The 20,426-nt window shown below is 39.4% G+C and overlaps 2 protein-coding genes across 3 annotated transcripts; both read right to left on the minus strand.

The window, feature by feature from the left end:
- Nucleotides 1-753: 753 nt before the first annotated feature.
- LOC115667922 (aspartic proteinase Asp1-like) lies at nt 754-4,419 on the minus strand. Its single transcript, XM_030589449.2, has 9 exons — nt 3,868-4,419; nt 3,041-3,158; nt 2,435-2,661; nt 2,087-2,320; nt 1,852-1,990; nt 1,577-1,768; nt 1,408-1,480; nt 1,226-1,313; nt 754-1,134 (listed from the first exon to the last, which is right to left on the minus strand). Exons 1-9 carry the CDS (start codon nt 4,038-4,040, stop codon nt 1,041-1,043), a joined length of 1,338 nt encoding a protein of 445 aa, XP_030445309.1. The 5' UTR covers nt 4,041-4,419; the 3' UTR covers nt 754-1,040.
- Nucleotides 4,420-8,160: 3,741 nt separating this feature from the next.
- On the minus strand, nt 8,161-19,195 carry LOC115667912 (aldehyde dehydrogenase family 3 member H1). Of its 2 annotated transcripts, XM_056305499.1 has the most exons (11): nt 19,118-19,195; nt 13,938-14,231; nt 12,635-12,703; nt 12,441-12,537; nt 12,136-12,342; nt 10,413-10,528; nt 10,219-10,323; nt 9,969-10,141; nt 9,801-9,891; nt 9,181-9,330; nt 8,161-8,513 (listed from the first exon to the last, which is right to left on the minus strand). In XM_056305499.1, the coding sequence occupies exons 2-11, from the start codon at nt 14,172-14,174 to the stop codon at nt 8,280-8,282; spliced, it is 1,479 nt and encodes a 492-aa protein (XP_056161474.1). In that variant the 5' UTR covers nt 14,175-14,231; nt 19,118-19,195; the 3' UTR covers nt 8,161-8,279. The 2 variants fall into 2 exon arrangements, with proteins under 2 accessions (XP_056161474.1, XP_030445300.1); XM_030589440.2 differs by lacking the exon at nt 19,118-19,195 and having other exon boundaries at nt 13,938-14,281.
- Nucleotides 19,196-20,426: the final 1,231 nt, after the last annotated feature.

Below are 20,426 nucleotides of genomic sequence, written 5' to 3' on the forward strand. Positions count from 1 at the left end.
CTGCTAATGTTCTGTCGTTTTAGCTTCTTTTTTTTTTGTTATTCAGTCAAGTTTGTTTGTTAGGCGATTGGTTTGTTAGCTATTTTCTAGGAAGTGGAACAAGTCTATTTTGCACGTTTGTGTGTGGTTCTAAAAGGTTCCTATTTTGCTTGTACTTGACAGTTTTCGGTATTAGTAGTAAAAGGTTTTTCATTCTATCTCTCTCTGTGAAAACTAGAAGTTTGTGTGAATTAGCTGAATATATCAGCAATAACAGTCAGTACGTCAATGCTCTATGGTAAGTTATTACAGCTAAAGCCTAACTCCATTAACTCTTGGGTGAGGATGTTTCCGGTCTGGATGAGGAACTGCAGAATCTACATGTTGAGGCCATAACAAAGATTTGCCATTTGCATTTTTTTGGTTCTCGTTGATGTGTACTACTTCATGATGCTCAAAGTCATTGCACGCTTTGCCCTCAATCTTAGTAAATTGATTTGCATCTCATTCCTTATTTCAAAGATGGTGTAGATATGGCTCCACAACACTGGTTCTGACTTGAATAGCATTTCCTTTTGTGCCTTATGCAGTGTGCAATTCGTATCTTTGCAAACTGAGGTTTACTATTTGCCGTCTCGAGCAAATGGAACTGCATGTTTCGTCTAGGTGTACGGTGGTATTGTGTACAGTCATTGAAAGGTTGAAAGAATTAACATGTTGATATCCGCTAGGGGTCTCCGACAGGTTCGCCCCACAAGCAAATAAGCACGGAGATGAGTAGGATGTTTTTGGCAGTAGATTGCAACATAATGTTCTGCGCTCTTCTGTAAACAAGAAACATGTATGCCCCTGCTAATATAGGGCTTATGGTAATTACATCTGCGGACCAGCGAATTTACGACAGGCAAAGGATATAATCTTTGTAATCCCTATCTTTGCAAAAAAATACATGTACAGTCCGTAACCTCTCTCTCTCTCTCTCTCTCTCTCTCTCTCTCTCTCTCTCTCTCTCTCTCTCTCTCATATACCTAAGACGTTCTTCATCAGCCAGAGACCGCTCTTCAGAGGAAGCAAGTGGCTGGACTCAACTGTCTTAAGATACCAAAATCAGCTGCATAAGGCTCAGAAAAATCACCATTATAATCACGATCCGCACTGTTAATAAAGAGGAAAAAATGGTCCTGGTGAGAAAGTCCACAGCGCATCATTATTTAATAAGAAAAAATAACTGAGAACAGGTCAGGACTTCGGAAGCCTGTCACAGTTTGCCGAAACCCATCCAATCTGCTTCTTTTCATTATCGTAGACCACCATTTTATCTTGCATGGAAATGTCTGCAAACAGAGAGCAATGAGCATGTCAAATCCGTGAGAACAATTACGCCGGCATCCACCGGTCTGAGTTCCATCAGTCAGAACTGCCTGTTACCTCCTATTACATTGAGCTCTCCTAGCTTCACTTGCCCACCGTTCAAAATTCCCAAGCACGCATTACCGAGTTTCTGGGGAAAAAACAAGCCTTAATTTATCACGAACAAACTATACGAATTGTCGCTGTGCACTCACACAATACAGAGAAAAAAGAATTATAAGCTTACTGTGACAATGAGATAAGCCTCGGGCAGCAACTGAAGTTGGGCATTTCCTTTCGTAAAGCTCAACGCTAAAGGCTTAAATTGGTGCTTGACCTCATTCACAGACTTGAAAGGTTTTGCTCCCTTCCAGCAGATCGGAAGAGACTTGTCCTCATCTGTCTCTTTCAGAGGCTTTCCCTTCAAATCTGCCCTTACCTAACATGTGAAATACGGGAATTACTTACTAAGAAAGTTACTCAAATCTAAGTTTCAACCAAAATGTCTAGTTTCCGGCAAACCTGATTGAGCACAGCTTGATAAGCCTTAGGATTAAAATAAGTGTAGGAGCTCCCACTGTCAAAAACCACTTGAAGACCATTTACACCAATAGGCTTATTATTGTATAAGAGTCCCGCAGGTCCTGCTGCATAGTGCTTGCTGAAACAATACATTTAGTCAGGTCCCCAAGATTTTAGCAAGATATATAATGTGACAAAAAATTAGCCAAACGAAATAGATGGACCAGTTGCATACACCGATGAACTAGCTGACAATGGTACCCAGGCAATTTTTGAAGAAGGGACGACATCGTCTCCAAAGAAGAGGAAGCCTCCACCTCGAGCACTCAGACAGTGACCTAATATGTTGCGTATCAAGTTGAGGCTACTCAATTGAGAGAGGATGCTAGCTTTTCCATTGCCGAGGCCAAGGACACCGGCAGTGGCAGGAGGAGGTATAGGACCAGGAAAATGTTGATCATATCCACATCTTCGGGCAAAAATATTGGGAGTCATTATAAAATTAGTAGCAAGGCAAGATAAGCCATTCGGACATTAGCGACTCAAAGAGCATGAATGAAAAATTTTAGGAGTAAATTCTCACCCAAAGGCCAGACGAGGATTGAGGAGAGATCCATTCATTGATTTTAGGGAGATATAGTCACTGACAAGAACACCAAGAGATGAACCTTGGTCTGCATATTCTACCTCATAATCACATTGATCATTGGGGGTCTTGCATGGTTGGTTTCCAGATGTATGTACGGCAGCGCAGAGAGGGTTCTCACATTGCACAAGGTTGTTATTAGGCTTGTAAAGACTGTCGCGAGGCTGTTCACATAAGAAAAGCAAACATCAATACAACAAAACCCCTGCCACTAAAAACCTCACTAACAAAATAATAATCAAGTGGCAAGGAGTGAATTGCAGTGTCTTGTTGTGCTCGCCTCATTACGAGGCTATTCTTTATCTTCGCTAAAGTATATGGGGCGACAATTGATTTGCATAACAAGACAAATCGAGATTTGTCAGGTTGAAGTTGATCATGTTCTGTATCTATCAAACTCATAATCAAACCTCAGAGATCCTCTTTTGCTGCTCTTAATTGGTTAAACTCGAGAGCAGTTGTATTCACAAGTAACAGAATCCGGCAGCATAGTAAGCATACCACAGGCAAGGACAAACTCTCGATCATGCAAAACAACTTTACCTTAGTGCACCCAGTACAAGGAGCATCACACTGAACCCAAGTTAGGTCACTGCCAGTGTCGATGTCCAGGTCAAAAGTCTTCGGTGGGCGACCAATGCTGACGGACACCGAATAGTACCTGAATGTTACAGCGACAAGAATTGCAATGACCATCATCATAATCGGCATGCTCAGAAAGTTACGACGTCAAAAAAGTACACAATATAGCATTCTCAACTTTTCTTACTGGCCATTGAAGCGTTGCGAGAATCAAAGAAACGGTAGAAGGGACACAAAGGAACAACTTTTGTTTTCTTAAAATAGTGCACTGGATTCGACCCAACAAAAAAAAGGTAGTGCGCTGGACCAAGTTACAATGGGATGAAGTCTACCAGAACCAAAAAGAGAGGCAAAACTCCAGGAAAAGTTAAAGTCTAGTTCTAGAAGGGTAGCAGTAGCAAAGCTCAAAAAGTACTAAGAAATCAAACTTTTGGAAGAAAGGTGAAATCTCAGAGAAATTTCACGGAATAAAATAGTCAAACTTCTGGAAAGCAGGGCAGTTCAAGAAAGAACCCAGAAAACTCAAGACCAAATTGGGTCTTCAATTGACAAAATCCAAATCAGAAACGAACTTAGCACAATACCACCAATTTGAAATCGGAGCTAAAAGAACAGACAAATTCGCACCAGCAGAAACATAGGAAACAACCACTATGACAACCGAATCCAATAAACGAACAGAACGAGGAGGGAATGGATTATCCAAATGACATTACAAGAATCACAGGGCCGAATTAGCAAATCAGTAGCGCTCAAGAGATGATCGGAGCAAAGAAAGCGGCGCGTACCCAAGAGGGTAAACGTTGCCGGAGATCGGAAGGACGAAGGAGGAGCCGGAGCGAGAGGCGGACTTCTTCCCGAAGTGAGGGATATCGGCGAAACAGCCCTGAAGAGCGGCGCACACCGAGACCCAGCAGAGCACGGTGATCATGGCCTTTCTTGATTTCCCATGACTACCCATCTCTCTCTCTCTCAAAGACCTGATCGTTCAGCAAAAGAAGACGAGGTGGGTGGGCGGCCTCTGCAGCAACAAGAGGCGGAGTCCCACAGGCTTTTCTACTCCCTCGGATTCGGCCCCTACTGTCTCGAACAGTGCCGCACTCCACGCGTTCAATGGACAGTATGCAGAGAAAGAGACAGAGATGGTGACGATGATGGTGATGGTGGTGGTGATGATGATGGAGGGAAGGGTCGTGAGAGATTTCTGCAGGTTTTATTGATCTTGGAAAGCGAAGAGAGAGCGTGTGAGATTGCTTGTTGGGGATCCTAGGAAGCTTCGACCCGCCCAGCAATGGCCGCCACCGCGTAGATTAAAGCCTTGACTTCCAAATTTTCTCGGTCAACTTTTTCCCCTGTTTCTTACTTTCTTAGTCGGGTGAAGTCCGCAATGTGATCGCCCCCTTGCCTTACGTCAATTATAGGATTGACCCAAAATGACACAACAATATGAGGATGATTAGCCCCCCAAAAAAAAGTGCCGATCGGCTCCGAATCTTTCAAATTTGGCCCAATGCCAATGTAGTCCTCCCGTCCAATTTTGGCACGACTGACATTGATGTAGATAAATTTTTTAAATATTTTTTCGAATTTTTTTCTTTTCTTTTCTGTTAATGGGGACAATGCAGCCAGCAAAGGTCACCGGCTCAGAATTGAAAATAAAAAACAAATTACAAAAATTATCCACGTCATTGTCGGTCGTGCCACGTAAGATTGTTGTCTACGTCAGTGACATCCGATCAAAATTGATCGGAATAACTACATTGACAAATCGTCAAAAGATTTAGGGCTGAATTAATTCCCATATGTTCGACAAAAAGAAAATTGATTTCCGTATAATATGTTTAGTACTTTTTTGGTAATTTTCCCCGCATGTACTACTTAGATTGTTACCTTAGTCATTATTTTGCACTATTCCACACTCTCTTGACTCTGAAACCAAACACTCCCTCCAACTCTCTTGCTCTCACATCGCAAATAATTAAACTAGAAAAATACGACACGATGTTAACAACGAGGTGAGTCTTTGTTCAGAGTGATCTCTCATTCTCTCTCCCATTCCTCTCTCTCTCTCTCTCATTATTCCCTTTGTTCAGTGATTTATCCATAGAAATTATCATTGCGCTCGAAGGGTCGTGTTTTCTTCTAGTCACTCACAGAGGATTCCGACCATAAAAATCACACACACGTTTATGTTCAATTAATCTTACGAATGGATGGTGTCCACAAGTGGAAATTACCAATTGAAAGAGTGGCTCGGTTCGTCTAACCAAAGATAGAAGAAAAAATTAACCACGTACGTGAATGATTTCGAAATAATTTCCTAAAAACGTTGACAATTTGGGCTTGGAAAGGAAACGCAACGCCCGTATCTGGTGGCGGTGACAATTGGCCATGGAGCCTGACACTGGTGTCCAAGATAACAGTGACGATACTCCTATAATCACAACTTCAACAAGTCCTCTTGAAAGAAAATGTTCCTTATGACAGGAGTATAATCATTTATGGAACTTTGATCTCTGTATATCTTTTGCTGACTTAATTACTACTGTTGGTTTTTTTTTTTCTTCGCTATCTCCAAGATTCAATGCTCTGTTTGTTTCGCCAATTAAATTATTTAAAACATATTTTCTTATCAACGAAAAATATTTTCATTGTCGATAATATTTTATATCTAAATATTTTCGTAAACAATGTTCATGCATTTTCTCGGTAAACCAACATCGAGTGGTTATTTTTATGAAGACTTTTTGCGAATTATTTATTTTTTTCAAAATAAATTCTTTTTTCAATGATGAGGGAATCATTGGGAGGGGTTTGCCCCATAAATTTCTATTATTTACTAGAATCCCGGCTTTGACGCCTAGACTTTTCAAGTGCCTTCCTCTCGAAGTTTTGCGTGAGATATTTATTACATACAACTTTTTATTTATTTATTTATCATTTGTTTTGGCTTTAGTTTAGGGGCACATTGACGTCGACTTCTAGCGTCCTCTGATGAAGCCTGTCCGTGGAAGCTGCACTGCACCAGCAGAACACTCTCGCCTCGCGGTTTTAGACTTTTTGTCCCATGTGGACAGAGGCAAGGGACAGTCTGTACACGTACTGACGAAAAATCAAAAACACCAATGCGACACGACGAACATCGGCTGACCCATATTAAAAACCGATTTACGAACGAACATTCGAATAAGATGCTTAGATTTCATCCAGTTTTGCCCGTAAACCATTGATCAATACGCGGAATTTGGCATCGGTGACGTGCTGAACAGGTTTCCCCATCATCATATTTTTGGTGGGAGCAGTTGGTTTTGAATGGCCCATCCCGATATTAAAAAATTTTGCAGGATGGCCAGACCACTGAGTTAACCCTCCCAGAAGACCAAGTCAATTTTTATTAATTATATAAATATACATATTTGCTGGATTACTAGACCCGGTCAAAATAAATCCCTTGCTTGTCAGCATCTTCTCCGCACCAATCTTTATTCACGGTGGAGGTTCCATCGAATCACGCCGTTCCATATCATTGAACATCAAAAACAGCGACATCAAATAAGAAGGAAAATGGAAAAAGGACAAAACACAGAAGAAGAAGCAAAGGCTGCTATTACTATCCAATGTTGGTTCTCTCTTCAAAGGCACAACAGCAATCGACTTGATTTAGGTGAACTTGTATGTAAGGGTGCGTATGGTAACGTTTCTATTTCTGGGAACAATTTCTTTTCAGAAATAGTTTTTTCTATTTTTATTTCCTGGAAGAGTTTCGAGCAAAATAATGCGTTTGGTAAGCTCGACAAAATTTCTATTTCTAGAACGAAATGTGTTTGATAACGCACAAAATTTCTATTCCCTGGAATAGAAAAAGAACATAAATGCGTTTAGTAACTGCACAAAATTTCTATTCCCAATTTTTTGCATTCAAATCTATATCTTTTATTTAACTATAAGTACAAGTTATAAGTGAAAAAAATCAATAAGCATGATTTATTGGTTTGTCTAATCCTTTTTAGGGGTTTAAAACCCCTTTTAATCCCTAAACTAAGGAATCTTCAAAAATACCACTTGGGCACCTCAAAAATTTAAATTTCACTCAAAGTGGGTGGCCACAGGTATTCTAAGCCATTATGTGAATTTTTTTATATTTTTTTGGGGTAAAATTTATTAAAATTTTTTACTTTCCCTAAATCTGTTTCTTTTTATTTTTCCAAAAATTTTTTATGAAATTTTTTTGATTTTTTCAATTTCCGAATTTTGCAAATAATTAAGGGTTTTCTGAGTTTTTCTGATTTTTATGGATTTTCTGAGAATTTTTCTGATTTATATGAATTTTGGGAATTTTTTAATTTTCTAATTTTTTATGGGATTTTTCTGAATTTTTTCTAATTTTTATGAATTTTCGGAATTTTTAATTTATTCTAAGCCATTATGTGAAATTTTTATTTTTGTTTTTTTTTGGGGAAAAGTTTATTAAAACTTTTTACTTTCCCGAAATTTGTCTCTTTTTATTTTCCAGAAAGCTTTTTATGATTTTTTTAAAATTTTTTCAATTTCGGAATTTTGCAAATTTTTATGGGTTTTCTGAGTTTTTCTGATTTTTATGAATTTTTGGAATTTTTTAATTTTTTATAATTTAATTAATTTTTTATAATTTTTTTATTATTTCCGCTGACAATGGACCGGACCGGTGCTTTGAGACGGTTTGCAGACGGCGGAGGATGGAGGAGGAGCTGAGGCCGCGACTTGAGTACCGGACCTTTCTATTTCTATTTCTATTTCTAGGAACAAAGAAGTAGATTTTTTCTACTTCTTATTTCTGCTCCAAATCTATTTCTTGGCCACTTTTCTATTTCAAGAAATAGAAAAATAAAATGCGTTACCAAACGAATTTCTGTTCTTTTTTTGTTCCAGGGAACAGAAGAACAGAAAAATAGAGAAACAGAAGCGTTACCAAACGCGCCCTAAGTGTCTACAACAATCAACTCGAGCCATAGATAGATGGCCTTCGTGATTGGCTCATGTACAGCATCACCTGCCCCCTTCGAACCGATATAAGAGTCTCGCAATGCAAAGGAAGACTCCTCTTCAAAGAAAATTCGGGATATTTCAACATCGAAAAATGGAGAAGGCTGAGTTATTTGACACGCAATTTAAGTTCACTTACAGAAAAAATGGGAAAGAAAGGCAGCATATTCGTTAAACCCTAGGAACGTCCAAATATAGCGCGTAGGATACCCAGTATACTACCACCGAGCAAGGCCTTCATCAGCCTCAGCTTTCCATTAGTGTAAGGCGGGTACCTTATCGCGGCATCGCCCATGAAACTTCGGTATACAACGGCCTTCTTATGGCTAAAAGCATCGAAAGAGAATTTTCCATGGTATGCCCCCATTCCGCTCTCACCAACTCCTCCAAATGGTAAAGTATGGACAGCAAGCTGCATTTCCAAGCAACAATAGGTTTTAGGTAATTTGTAGTACTTGACAACAGAAAGTGTCGAGCAGAATGCAAAGCTTGCATACAAAAGCTCACAAGTCACAAGTAGTTCCAGAACCATTACTATGAATTACTGATTCTTCTAGGGAATAAGCAAAAGTTTCACGCTGCTTAACTTTTGTTTCCAATTTTCATTGGAAAATCTCTATAAAGATTACCAAGGTAACATCACAAGTAAATCTCACTTCACAGCTTTTTGTGGAAAGCAGATGAAATTGCCACCAATAACTCCAAAACATTTCTCATGGACATGTAGTTAGATATGATCGATGTCTCTGAAGTTCCAAAAATGTTTCCACTATAATAGGCCAATAAGGACTTATTATTTAGGTGAATAGTGAAAGTCCTCCAAGGTGTGTCCAAAAAGCACTTGATAAGGAAAAGGGCCATCATTCTAAGAAAAATATAGAACATGGCCCTGAAACAACAGTGAAAGAGCCAGGCATCTTTATAATTCAGAACACTTTTATTTTGCTGCATAACCTGGAACTTGAAATATTTTAACACAAGTACAAGCTAACAGAAAACAAAGAGACAGAATGATGACTTAAAATAAGTAAGTACTATCAAAAGATAATGAGTTCTCTTGGAAACTTTCGTAAACTTACATGAACTGTAGTATCATTGACAACCAAACCCCCAGCAGAGACATTCTTCACAAAATGGTCTTTGAGCTTCTTATCATTGGTAAAGATATATGCAGCAAGTGGCTTCGGCCCTGAATTAATTATATCAAAGCTCTCTTCCAACTTGTCAACCTGTACAACATTTTAAGATATGAATCAGAAATATATTCCACAAGGTTATAACTGCATAAAAACCTCTCGACGTGTTATCAACAGACATTTCTAATTTACTGCAGTAACTGCACATTCAAGCCTCTGTTCACGATATATCAAAACAATAAGCATGAATAATCCAAAGTTGAAAACCACTATCCAAAATAGTAGGCATTTTTCTCATAACAACTAAGCCCAACTGGAAGCCAGCTCTTTAATTTCCTTATGCTGTATTTCTCAAAATAGCATTTTCCTGTGCACGTTCTATCCTCAACATTACAATCAACACGGAAGCCCACACTTTGCCCATCAAGAAGAGAAAGAAGTTCTTTATATCAGTTCCTCTATTTAGCTTGAAACTTTGATATACAGACAGTGTCAACATTTCAACCATTAAAAGCATAATGCATTGCCATAACAATCAGCAGCAATTCATGTTTGGTTCTCACAGTAAGAATGGGAAGCAAGGGACCAAATATCTCCTCCTTCATAATCAGAGAATCCCTTGGGACATCGAGCAAGATGGTTGGTGCAATTTGCCTGCCATTGAGAAACAACATGTCAGTCACTGGAGTCTAACGAATAAAGAGGATGCAGATAGCCAGACAGAAACTCACAGCTTGGTTGGGTCTCTTTCACCTCCATAAACAACTTTATTAGAAACCTTGTCTTCATCCAGAAGCTTCGTCAACCTAGTGAAGTGGTTGGAGTTCACAATACGGGACAAATCTTTTGATTCCAAGGGATTCTTCCCATAAAACATTTCCAGTTCATTCTTGAGAGCATCCACCTGGAAGAGATAAGGCAACGTTTGGGATATCCCATACAAAAGGAAACAACGGACACAAATCAATATGGCAACCTTACCAACTTTGGAGCAAGATCTTTCGTAGTTATCATGTAATCAGAAGAAACGCAAGCTTGCCCATTATTGCATCCCCACTTGCCTGCGATTATCCTTCTACATGCAATCTACAAAAGACAGTTGGTTTCCCTCATAAGCAACTGAAAAAAGATGTTTATCAATTTTAATCAATTTAAGTCAAAAAAGAATTAGTTACTTGTAAATTGACACCCGAATCCACCACCACAGGAGCTTTTCCTCCAAGCTCTAAAACGACTGGTGTTAGGTGCTTAGCAGCAGCAGCCATCACAATCTGCCCCACTCTGCCATTACCTACAAAGACAAGTTTCATTTTAGCTGTGAAAATTCCCTAAAGCTTATGAAGAACGCCTTCTGCATGAATTCCCCTAAAGACCAATTATTCTAGAAGCTGAATGATCTCTGCCAAATATAACTTCCAATTTTTCCTAGACAGAACACAATAGCACAAAAGACTCTCTCGGTCTAAGCTCAGGGTACAAAACCTAAGTTGGAAGTGGACCTTTTACACTGGACAATCAGATGCAATGAAAAGTCAGGAATGGCTGGAACAAATTGACGCACATAGTGTGAAGATAATGATGTTTGATAAGTTAAGCTTTCAATTATTCATACTCCTTCACGGTAATATTAAACCTGGTGAACTGCCACTGTTGCCTTCTGGTTGGTTATTGGTTTTCCAGCTTATTTTCTATGGAAGAAAAAGGTACCGGTGATACAACTGCTTCATGATTAATCCTACCGAAAAGGATCTCAAGCTAGAGTAAAGAGAAGTGTCTCAGTTCCTCTCCAATCAACATGCCGAATATCTCCTCAATGGTGTAAAGTATACAGTAGATCTGCCCCTCTCCGGATGACATCCCCTTCATTTTATCATTCCCATTGAAATACAGAGTATACCCAATAGTATATCCAAGGAGCACATGGAATCCCAATATAATCAAAGAAACTACTTTATATTTCAGAATAAATTAACATACCCCACAAAGTAGGCAGAAATCAAAGAAAATTAAAGAAAATTCATTTTTGCTCCAAATTTATTGACCAGCACAGATGTAGTAGTTATTCACCAATTCAGGAATGAACAACTATTCCAATATTCATCTGCAACTAGAAGTGCCAAGGAATCGTTCTCAATTAGTAACTTTGAGTTTGGATGCAGCTAATTGGTATCCTATACTCGGTACAAAATTTTTCGAGATCATATTGCCAAGGGGCAGCAGTAATCTCTTCCCCCTTTCAAATTTTAGTTACTAATCCCAAAGTGCATACTCCAATTTTCTCCTTGTCTTATTATCTCAAGGGCTCTTTTTTTATGACATTGTAATCCACCTAAATTGAATAAACCCCAAACTCATTAAATAACACAGTAACCTCATTCATTGGGTAAGATGCAAGCTAAAACTCCAGTGGGTGGCTTTAAAATAAGATTGTTTGCACCTAATGATGTGGGAAATCCCACTTATGTCATCTGCCCCAATCCAGGCTCATAGATCCACTCCTTAACCATTAAACTGACCCCATGGAAATCAACCTTAACAAACTTTGTATTTTTCACTCATTTTTTACTTGCCCGTTCTCATATTACTGAAAAAAAGGGATGACAATAGATGTAGCTGTCAAGGGAATATAAAAAGGTAAGGTACATGGAAAAAAAAAATTAGCAGTTAAATTATTGTTTGTAGCTATCTTAAAATTTTCACTTTCTGATTTCCCGTTAAAAAAACAAGGAAGATCAAAGTTGTTGTAGGCAATTGATGTGAAAGTGTAAGTTATTAGTAACTTAGTTCGTTGGACATATTCAAGAAGATCTACAGTTAGAGAAATTCTTCAATAGAAGCTAAGTCAAGTCTAATCTTAATATCATTTGAAAGAAATTATGAAGCAACATGTGAATTAACCTGTATAAAATATTTTGTCCCACTTTTGCTCCAACAGTGCAGTTGTTTCAGCAACAGCTCCCTCAACAACCCTAATTGAAGAGTTATCCATATACTCCCCTAACAATTTTGCAAGCAATGCTGATGTGGCTGGTGCTATCTCTGAAGGTTTCAAAGCAACAGCATTGCCTGCAGCAATAGCTCCAACAACTGGATCGAGAGACAACACTGACAAATAGTGAAGAAAAAATGTCAGAACCACAAAGAGATTAGTAGATGAGACAATAGACACGAGGACGATAAAAAGAATGAGACTTGTCTCATACAGTAAGGATAATTCCATGCTGAAATTATTAGTACAACTCCCAAAGGTTCTGACACTATTTCAGCTGATGAAGGAAAAGTGGTCAATGAAGTTTTAACCTGCAATAGAGAAAATTATAAAGCTCAATCTGATGACCTGTCAAAAAGAGCATAAAATAACCAGTGTCTAGTCAGAAGTGACGTTCCCGAACAGTACCTTCTCCGGCATCATCCAATGTTGTAATTCTTTAAGAGCCAACTTGCATGAATTCCTCAACATGGCTACCTGCATATCAAGTTGTAAAAATGTAACAGGTGTGGAAGTACAAAGAACTCTTTAAGAGGCATAACAGAAGTTTGTTATTGATGCACATGCCATACCCCAATCACTCCGCGACATCTATGACACAAGCAGCCTAAGGTAGCTGGCAAATTAAATCAGCAATTCCAGTGTCAAAAGGTCGCATTGTTTCAACGAGCAAGTGCTTTTGCACCAGATTTAGTGGCCCAGCCTCAGTTTATTGTACGCAAAAGGAGCCAGGGCATGCCTCAGTCTAAGGATGAGAATTTCAAATGCTGATTATACTTGCATTGACCAGATTTCACCCTTCATCAAATAGAAAGGCTGGTCACAGACAATTGGCACTTATACTCTTGAGACTACAAATTTGAGGTATAATGGGTAAAGCAATTCATTCAGACTTCTGCACAGCTATGTTCTATTCTCCAGATTTAAATATGCTGTCATAATATTTTTTATATTTTTTTGGTGTGATTATCTCATCATAGTTCATTGAGGTTTTAATTGGTAGATAGCCTCAATTTGAGACGCATCTCATTATGACCCTCCGTGACTTCTAGACACCTAATTGGATTCATAATTCTGCATTCATTTCTTTGCCGCCATTGAACATGCCCAGTACAATTCCCAACTATCCTAACAAACATCTCCACAGCAGACAATCATACCACATGCCAAGGAAAGAATAGTTTGTGGCATTAACCATCCAACTTGTTTAGGAGTGAAAGGAGTGTTCTCATTGGCTATCCTTTCCACCAAGCAATTAATTGCAACTCTTCCAAAGTAACATCACCCAAATCCCAACTACCTAAGTGGTCCCAAAGCAAGCTCCATGTCCTTACCACAAGCTAAGGAAAAATAAATGTGCTCAAATGTAATCCATAATTCGCAAGAACCAAATACGACCAGATGGAAAGATGGCTACTACGTGCTATCAAGTATGCATCCAACACCATAACGAAGAGAAGCAAGAAATGAGCATCCATCCACCTCCTCCGTTCCTCATCATGATCAATCAGTACGAGGAGAGAAAATCAAAGACCAGCCGATTACACCAGCACGAAAAACGACCGTCACAATAGATATCTCCGACGATCGGCGCAAGACTTCACGCATCAAAGTCAACGCCGACCAAAACCCGAAGCCGATGGAGCATCGCGAACTAATCTCAACCCCCCCCCCCCCCCCCTCCCTCCAACGAGCCGGGAGCGGCGCTTACCTCGTAGACGACGGACTCGAGCTCGGGCTTGCCGAGGTCGGAGCGGAGGGCGGCGGCGATGTCCCGCTCGCGGTCGTCGGTCATCCTGAGGATGCCCTTGAGCTGCGACTCCCGCCATTGGTAGCTCCTCGTGGTCCCGGAGGCGAAGGCGCCCCTCAGCTCCCCCACGAGCGACGCCGCCGCCCGGGAATCGAAGAGCTTCTTCCCGACGTCGTCCTTCCGCGCCTCGCCCGCCATTTGCAGCTGTCGCCTCGCCGGCGAATCTGGTGCGGGGGGAATCAATCGGTGTCGTCGCTATAAATACAGAGAGCGAGAGAGAGAGAGAGAGAGAGAGAGAGAGTGAGGCTGTGACCGCGAGAGTGCGAACGAGGAGGAGGGAGGCGATGCGACCGAAACATGAGTTGCCGCAGCAGTCCACGACCCGAACGAGCGTAGTAGATTTTATTTGTCCTTTCTCGTGTCTGTTTCTTCGGGGGAAAGCGAAGGCGAGCGGGGTGAAACCGCACGCGCTTTCGGCCGGAGAGTGCGGCGTGGGGGAGGAAGAAGCGAGACTGACAGGAGGAAGGAAAAAAAGGAAAGCCAGCACCACGACGCTTCCGCATTGGATTGGCGCAGCTTTCTCGTGCCGACGATACTCCCTAATCTAGAAAAAAAAAAAAAGGAGAAATGGCACAAACAATTCAACGTGGTGCACGATACTAAATTTTAACTCAATATGTAATATGGTTCATGAATTTTTTATTTGCTCAATATCGTCCGTAAACTTTTGGTACATATTCAATGTAATCCGTGGACTATATGAAAATATTCGATATAGTCATTTTATCAATTCAAGTTCAGAGACTACATCGAACAAATTGAAGGACTACATTGAACATGGACTTTATATTAAACGAATCGAAAGTTCAGGGCTCACATTGAATATTAGGTTAAAGTTCAGGGACTACATTGAACGAATTTAAAGTTCAAGGACCAAATTATACATTGGACAAAACTTCATGGACTGTTTATGCCATTATCCTTTAAGATAAGAAGATCCTATTTTAAAGGGTTCCCACTGCGATAAATTAAATTTGCAATAATAATGATACGATTTGTTTCGTGATTCGTTCTGCTGTTAATCGTCTTATTCGTAAAATATAATCCACCAAACATTAACGATATCGTGATTCGTTCTTTTATCATATTATTTTGTCAAACATAATCCTTCAAACATTAATTTTCTAAATTACGAGTTCCGCCTTTGATTGGATCGGACAATAGGACGGAAAGGGGATTAGTTTTTACCATTTTGCCTCGACTTGAAAATAGCGACATAGTATTAGGTGGTTCGTAAGTTACTATCGAGGTGTCTTGAAGTTGACGAAATTCACCCAAAAGTCTCATGCAAGTTTGGACGGGCACGCGATGCCATCGCCATTTATTATCCTTTTTGGGTCAAGCTGATTGCGTATTAGCTCCAATAATTAGTTGGATAACCAAACTTTTTCTACCCCAAGGAAATGGATAACCTAACTCATCTTCACTAAATTAGATTATTTCTTTTCTTTTAGGCCTCGAGGCCGAAAATGCACTAAGGAAACTCCGATTCGATCTTCCCCTGGCTGGGAGGCATCTACCTGATCCCGATCACAATGGCTCTCCGAGCATCCATAATGTTAAAATTTAACTTATCCACGAAATTTCAAATTTTTCTTGTAAAGATAACATTTAAAGGATGATATATTAATATATTGTTTATGAGAATGAGAATGAGATTTGAGTTCTTCCAGTTGTTAAATCTATCTCTATATTTGACCCACTAATGTAAAACTAAGTTCGAAATTTCTTTCATCGGGCTTATCTTTTTTTGAAATTTTGTTAGAAAAACTCATGTATAATATAATAAAGTCCGGTATAATATTATCCCGATATTTTAATGAATTTCTTTCCCCTTTTTCACAAAAAAAAAATGTGCCTATTTTTCCTTCTGTGTAGAAAAAAGTTTAGGTCATGAGTTGTGGAAATTGAGTGTTCATGTTAGGCCATTCAACGTTTATGACCATTTCACTCTACACTTGATAAAACAAATAGAAAATAAACAATTTCGCATGTCTAATTCAATTGAACGCGGAGGGGACACCCGAACGAGAGAACATGCAATCACGTTTTGTCATTATAACTAACCAAAACATTTTTCCATATGGCCAAATATATACATCAATTGCTTTTTACACCAAGGTAAATGTACCATTTCAAACTAGAAGTCGTGCCATTGGGATTTGACCAACTATGAATAGATCTTACCATGGGTTAAACAGTAGGAACATCTATTGGTCTGTATCCTCTGTCTACTTGTTGCAAAAGGCAAAAGCAATCAAGGGAGTCGAGCTAATTGCTTGAGTTGAGCTGATTGCTGGCGATGACTTCTATTATAGGACGTATGTAATCAAACTCCCATCTCGGCGAAAAGAGAAGAACTAGACAAACCCACTTTCTGCAAAGAAAATAGGAGAAACTCTGGGGTAAGAAATCCTAGACCGAAACTCCTTAGAGATGGCCGGCACCCGATATTTTGCTTTTTATCTGAGGTTATATTTACAGAAAGAAGGTATTTGCAAAAAATTAGAAAATGGGAATGAGGAACTTGACACAAAGACCACAAACTAGTGCAGGATTATTAGGCAGCCCCTGTTGGGTTATTGACAGTGGTAAATTAATTGAACCTATGGAAAAATGGATAGATGTTAAAATATACTTGTTAAATGGTAAAAGGGATCTGACCAAAAAATGGTAAAAGGGATAAATGCTCAAAAGTCTTGAAACCTCTTGGAAAGTATAATCAAGTTTTAAATCTTTCAACAAAGTGTAACAAGTTCTAAAACTTGTTAAAATCATAACAAAAAACAACTTGTTTTATCGAACATCTTGATTTTTTCCCAAACTTGAATTTGAACGTAATATCTATAATTAAAAGGGCAAAATGAAAAAAAGGATAGAGAACAGATCTTGAAGGATGGTGAAACTTGAAGGTGGCAACAGCGCTACTCCGGAATTGTCAGGACCATGACGAGGGCCGACGGCAGGCATCTTGTCTGACCCTCGAACAGAGGTGGCCGTGCGAGCAAGCGAGGGCAGCAACCCTTGCCAGCAAAATAGGGGCCTAGCCCAAGCCTCTTTCTCGATCGAACCATTCTTTTTAAATTTGTCTACCTCATTTTTCTTCAAGTGTATCAGCCTTTTTCTTTTTTTCTTTCCAAGTTTTTTCAAGCTTTTTTCGCAATGTAGTGCCGCATTAACAGTGTTTGTCTTCAAAATTATTTGAAAAATACCACGTTAGCATTTTTCATTGAACCAATTTGGGTGAAGCTAACAGAGAGACTCGATTGCATAAACCGGACTAAATTTTAAGATCTAATTACGCATCTTTTGAAAAATTCAAGATCCTCTGCTAGTTTTAGAGCTTTGGATAGACTTGTTTCAAAAAGGAGAAAAGATAGATGGAAATATGGGTTCTTTATGAATTGCTTGTGCAGGAGACTCCACTTGCTTGTACTAAATTGCCTCTATTATGTCGCCTCTGCCATTTCATTTTCAAAGTTCCAACTGCACATCATCACATCTTTCGTTGTCTGGCCATCCATAGCATATGAGATCTTGATATGTTCTTCCAACAAGAAATGTAATTGAATATTTTCAAATTGAATGTATATCATGACATGAACAAGATCCCATCCAAACCATAAGTTAATATTCCTTTCCATGATGGCTTGTCTTTACCGAGAAGCCAAATAATATTCGGTGATGATCTGCCCACCAACCTTACCCTTCGATATCGAGCAACTCGAGATTTTGGCTCCAACCATTGTGGTACCAAATCTTGATGTTGAAAGTTAGTATATTTTATCCGAAAGGAAATTTTCATTTCACATGAAAGAGATATACATAACTTCAAGATAAAATTAATTATAAAGAGTTAAAGTCTAGTGCATATCTGAAAAATGAATCAACTTGGTATAGCCTGCAGAGACTCGCTCAATCCCCAAGAACGGATTTGTCATAGTATCGTAGCATAATCATTATCAGTTCATCAAAACTTATATCATCATCAATGATGAGTACACACAGATCCCCTTTAGTAGCTACAGCTTTGCAAAAAGTGGTGCACGCCTAGGTTTGACATCCTTAGTACCATCACCGTATAGAGACGACAACAACATAACTTTCGCCTAATTCTAGATTTAAATCTAAATCGAGAGAGAAGAGTTGCAAAAGAGATACCAATTGATCACAAATTCACTTTCAGATAAGCTTTTTGATTCAGATTTTCTTGTGTTTTTGGTCTCTTGACTCCCTTCCTTTTCATTGGCTCCAATATGTCAATTTGGGAGAAAAATTATCAAAACATAAATATGGATGTCAATTTAGTCTTAAACCTTTCAATTTGATAAATTTAGTCCTGAAAATTTTGATAATTTGCCAATTTAGCCCATTCGACCAATTTTGGACGAAAATCACTAACATAAACGCTAGTTGTTCTACGTAGTATGGTTGGTGCAAACAGGGACCATTTCTTTTATTTTTAAAATTTGTTTGTCGTTGTGGTCGGCCATTAGGCAAGGGCCTACAGGCCCTCACCTGGGAGAGGCGGTCGGAGAAGCCACGATGGCCTCCCTAGGGCCTTCACAGCCAGCGTAGATCTCACCTAAATTTGGCGAAGGCCTTTGCAGTCTTGCCGGCTGCTGGTGAGGGCCACGACCCTCACCAGCGATCAGCAAGGGCTTGCAGGCCTTTACCAACCACAATGGAAAATAAGAAAACAAAAAAGAAAAAAATATAAAAAATAAGAATTATAAAAAATTATAAAAATCGTGCTCGTCATTACCGACCGTTCTATGTGGCACGACCAGCATCTACGTCGACGATTTCTTGCCAAAATTGGCCGAAAAGATTAGATTGACAAATTGTCAATCGATTTATGACTAAATTTGCTAAATTGAAAGATTTAGAACTAAATATATTGACATCTGTAAAATAAGTTCAAGACCTTTTTGGTAATTTCCTGTCAGTTTAGTTTGTCCACATATCCATGCTTGATTCTTATATACTTGTGCTAGCAATATTTTCTCGATAGGATCATATGATGCTTGTCTGTGATAATATATGAGAAAGAGAAAAAGAAAAGGAGGGGGGATTCACACCTCACATCCTATGTTATCTCGGGGCTTAGCACTTTACACTCACATATTTACATATGCTGCCTTCTCATCGGTTGGTCTGGCCGCGAAATTACATTCTTTATCGTTATATCTCCTTGTATTGATGTTTATAGCTACTTCATAAACCAAAGAAATGGAGAGAATCATGAGAACAAGAGTAGATGATGAGGAGATCAAGGGAGTGGAGGGTAAGCCGAGAGAGTGAATCAGCTGACTACAACCGGACCTTTGAACAGACTGACATGTTCGAATGCTCTGCATCGAGTGCATGTGAGCTCAGTGCGTCTCAATCTTTAGATCGGGCGAGTTGCACGTGAAACCAACCAATGTCAAGAGCTGATCACATGCAATTGACTCACATGCACCCGGATCTAACTGAGAAATTTTCAAGTTGGTGGAGGGTGGATCTAACTACGAAATTTTCAAACATCGATTAAAGGTTCAACGGCGAGCAACTGGGAAGGAGAAGTGAAACCATGGTCCGCAGTTGGGCAAATTGCGAGTCCATGCATGTGGAAGTTAAAACTTTGAGAGACCCCATATTGCCTCGATCCACCAGAAAAAAAGTCAAACTCACGCATTTCGAAATCCGTTTAGGTTAAGCTAGTACGTACACCTGATAAAAACCAATTCGACTTTCAACGCATTGATTAATCGCGTCGCGTGTAAAGTCCGTGTGTTGAAGTTTCAAGTTCTTTAATTTAACCACTTAACTGATGAACAAAATCCTCAGAGTCGTTCGCGAATAACATCGAACCCCGAAGTTTTAGGATGGAGCCGTGAAGAGTTTGTCATAGTGAAGAGTTTTAGAATGGGTCCGCATTCAATGTTGTGATCCCGCGCATCTCTCTGTGTATGTTGGCATGATTTGTCGGCGAAACATAGCAGATAGAAACCGGTTTAATTTTTGTTCACTTATTAAGGTCGTGTTTGAGATTCCTTGTACCGTCGCTATTGCGGGACCGTTTATGTAATTGCTACGGGACTCTCTTTTTTTGGTAAGACGGTTATTGATTATGTAACGACCCAATTCGACTAGGGCGAGAAGTGATCACCGGGGACAGAAGATATGGATAAGGAGCGGCTTCTGACATGAATGAACTGAACTGTGCACCGAACATGGAGAAAGCGATTCCGAAATATATATATGTGAAAACTGGAATTAATTCAGGGAAACACCTTTTGACGTAACGATAATATCTAGATTGGTAAGCGTGTTCAGGTGGGAGCACTCACGAGTGACCTCGTGGGAAGGTGCTCGCCTGTACATCAAAGGATAAAATCATGAGAC

The sequence above is a fragment of the Syzygium oleosum genome, unplaced genomic scaffold (genome assembly GCF_021117445.2).
Source record: "Syzygium oleosum isolate NSW1041296 unplaced genomic scaffold, Sole_v2.1 Sole_v2.02, whole genome shotgun sequence".
Lineage (NCBI taxonomy): Eukaryota > Viridiplantae > Streptophyta > Magnoliopsida > Myrtales > Myrtaceae > Syzygium > Syzygium oleosum.

What these genes read in the sequence shown, in the direction of transcription:
- LOC115667922 (XM_030589449.2), bottom strand. Translation starts at nt 4,040, where the DNA reads ATGGGTAGTCATGGGAAATCAAGAAAGGCCATGATCACCGTGCTCTGC. An exon ending in TTGTCAGCTAGTTCATCGGT is followed by an intron (nt 1,991 to 2,086) that starts GTATGCAACTGG and finishes GTATTGTTTCAG; the next exon opens with CAAGCACTATGCAGCAGGAC. An exon ending in AGAGCTCAATGTAATAGGAG is followed by an intron (nt 1,314 to 1,407) that starts GTAACAGGCAGT and finishes CTCTGTTTGCAG; the next exon opens with ACATTTCCATGCAAGATAAA.
- LOC115667912 (XM_056305499.1), bottom strand. Translation starts at nt 14,174, where the DNA reads ATGGCGGGCGAGGCGCGGAAGGACGACGTCGGGAAGAAGCTCTTCGAT. An exon ending in ATTCGGGTGTCAATTTACAA is followed by an intron (nt 10,324 to 10,412) that starts GTAACTAATTCT and finishes TGTCTTTTGTAG; the next exon opens with ATTGCATGTAGAAGGATAAT. An exon ending in TCAATGATACTACAGTTCAT is followed by an intron (nt 8,514 to 9,180) that starts GTAAGTTTACGA and finishes TTGGAAATGCAG; the next exon opens with CTTGCTGTCCATACTTTACC.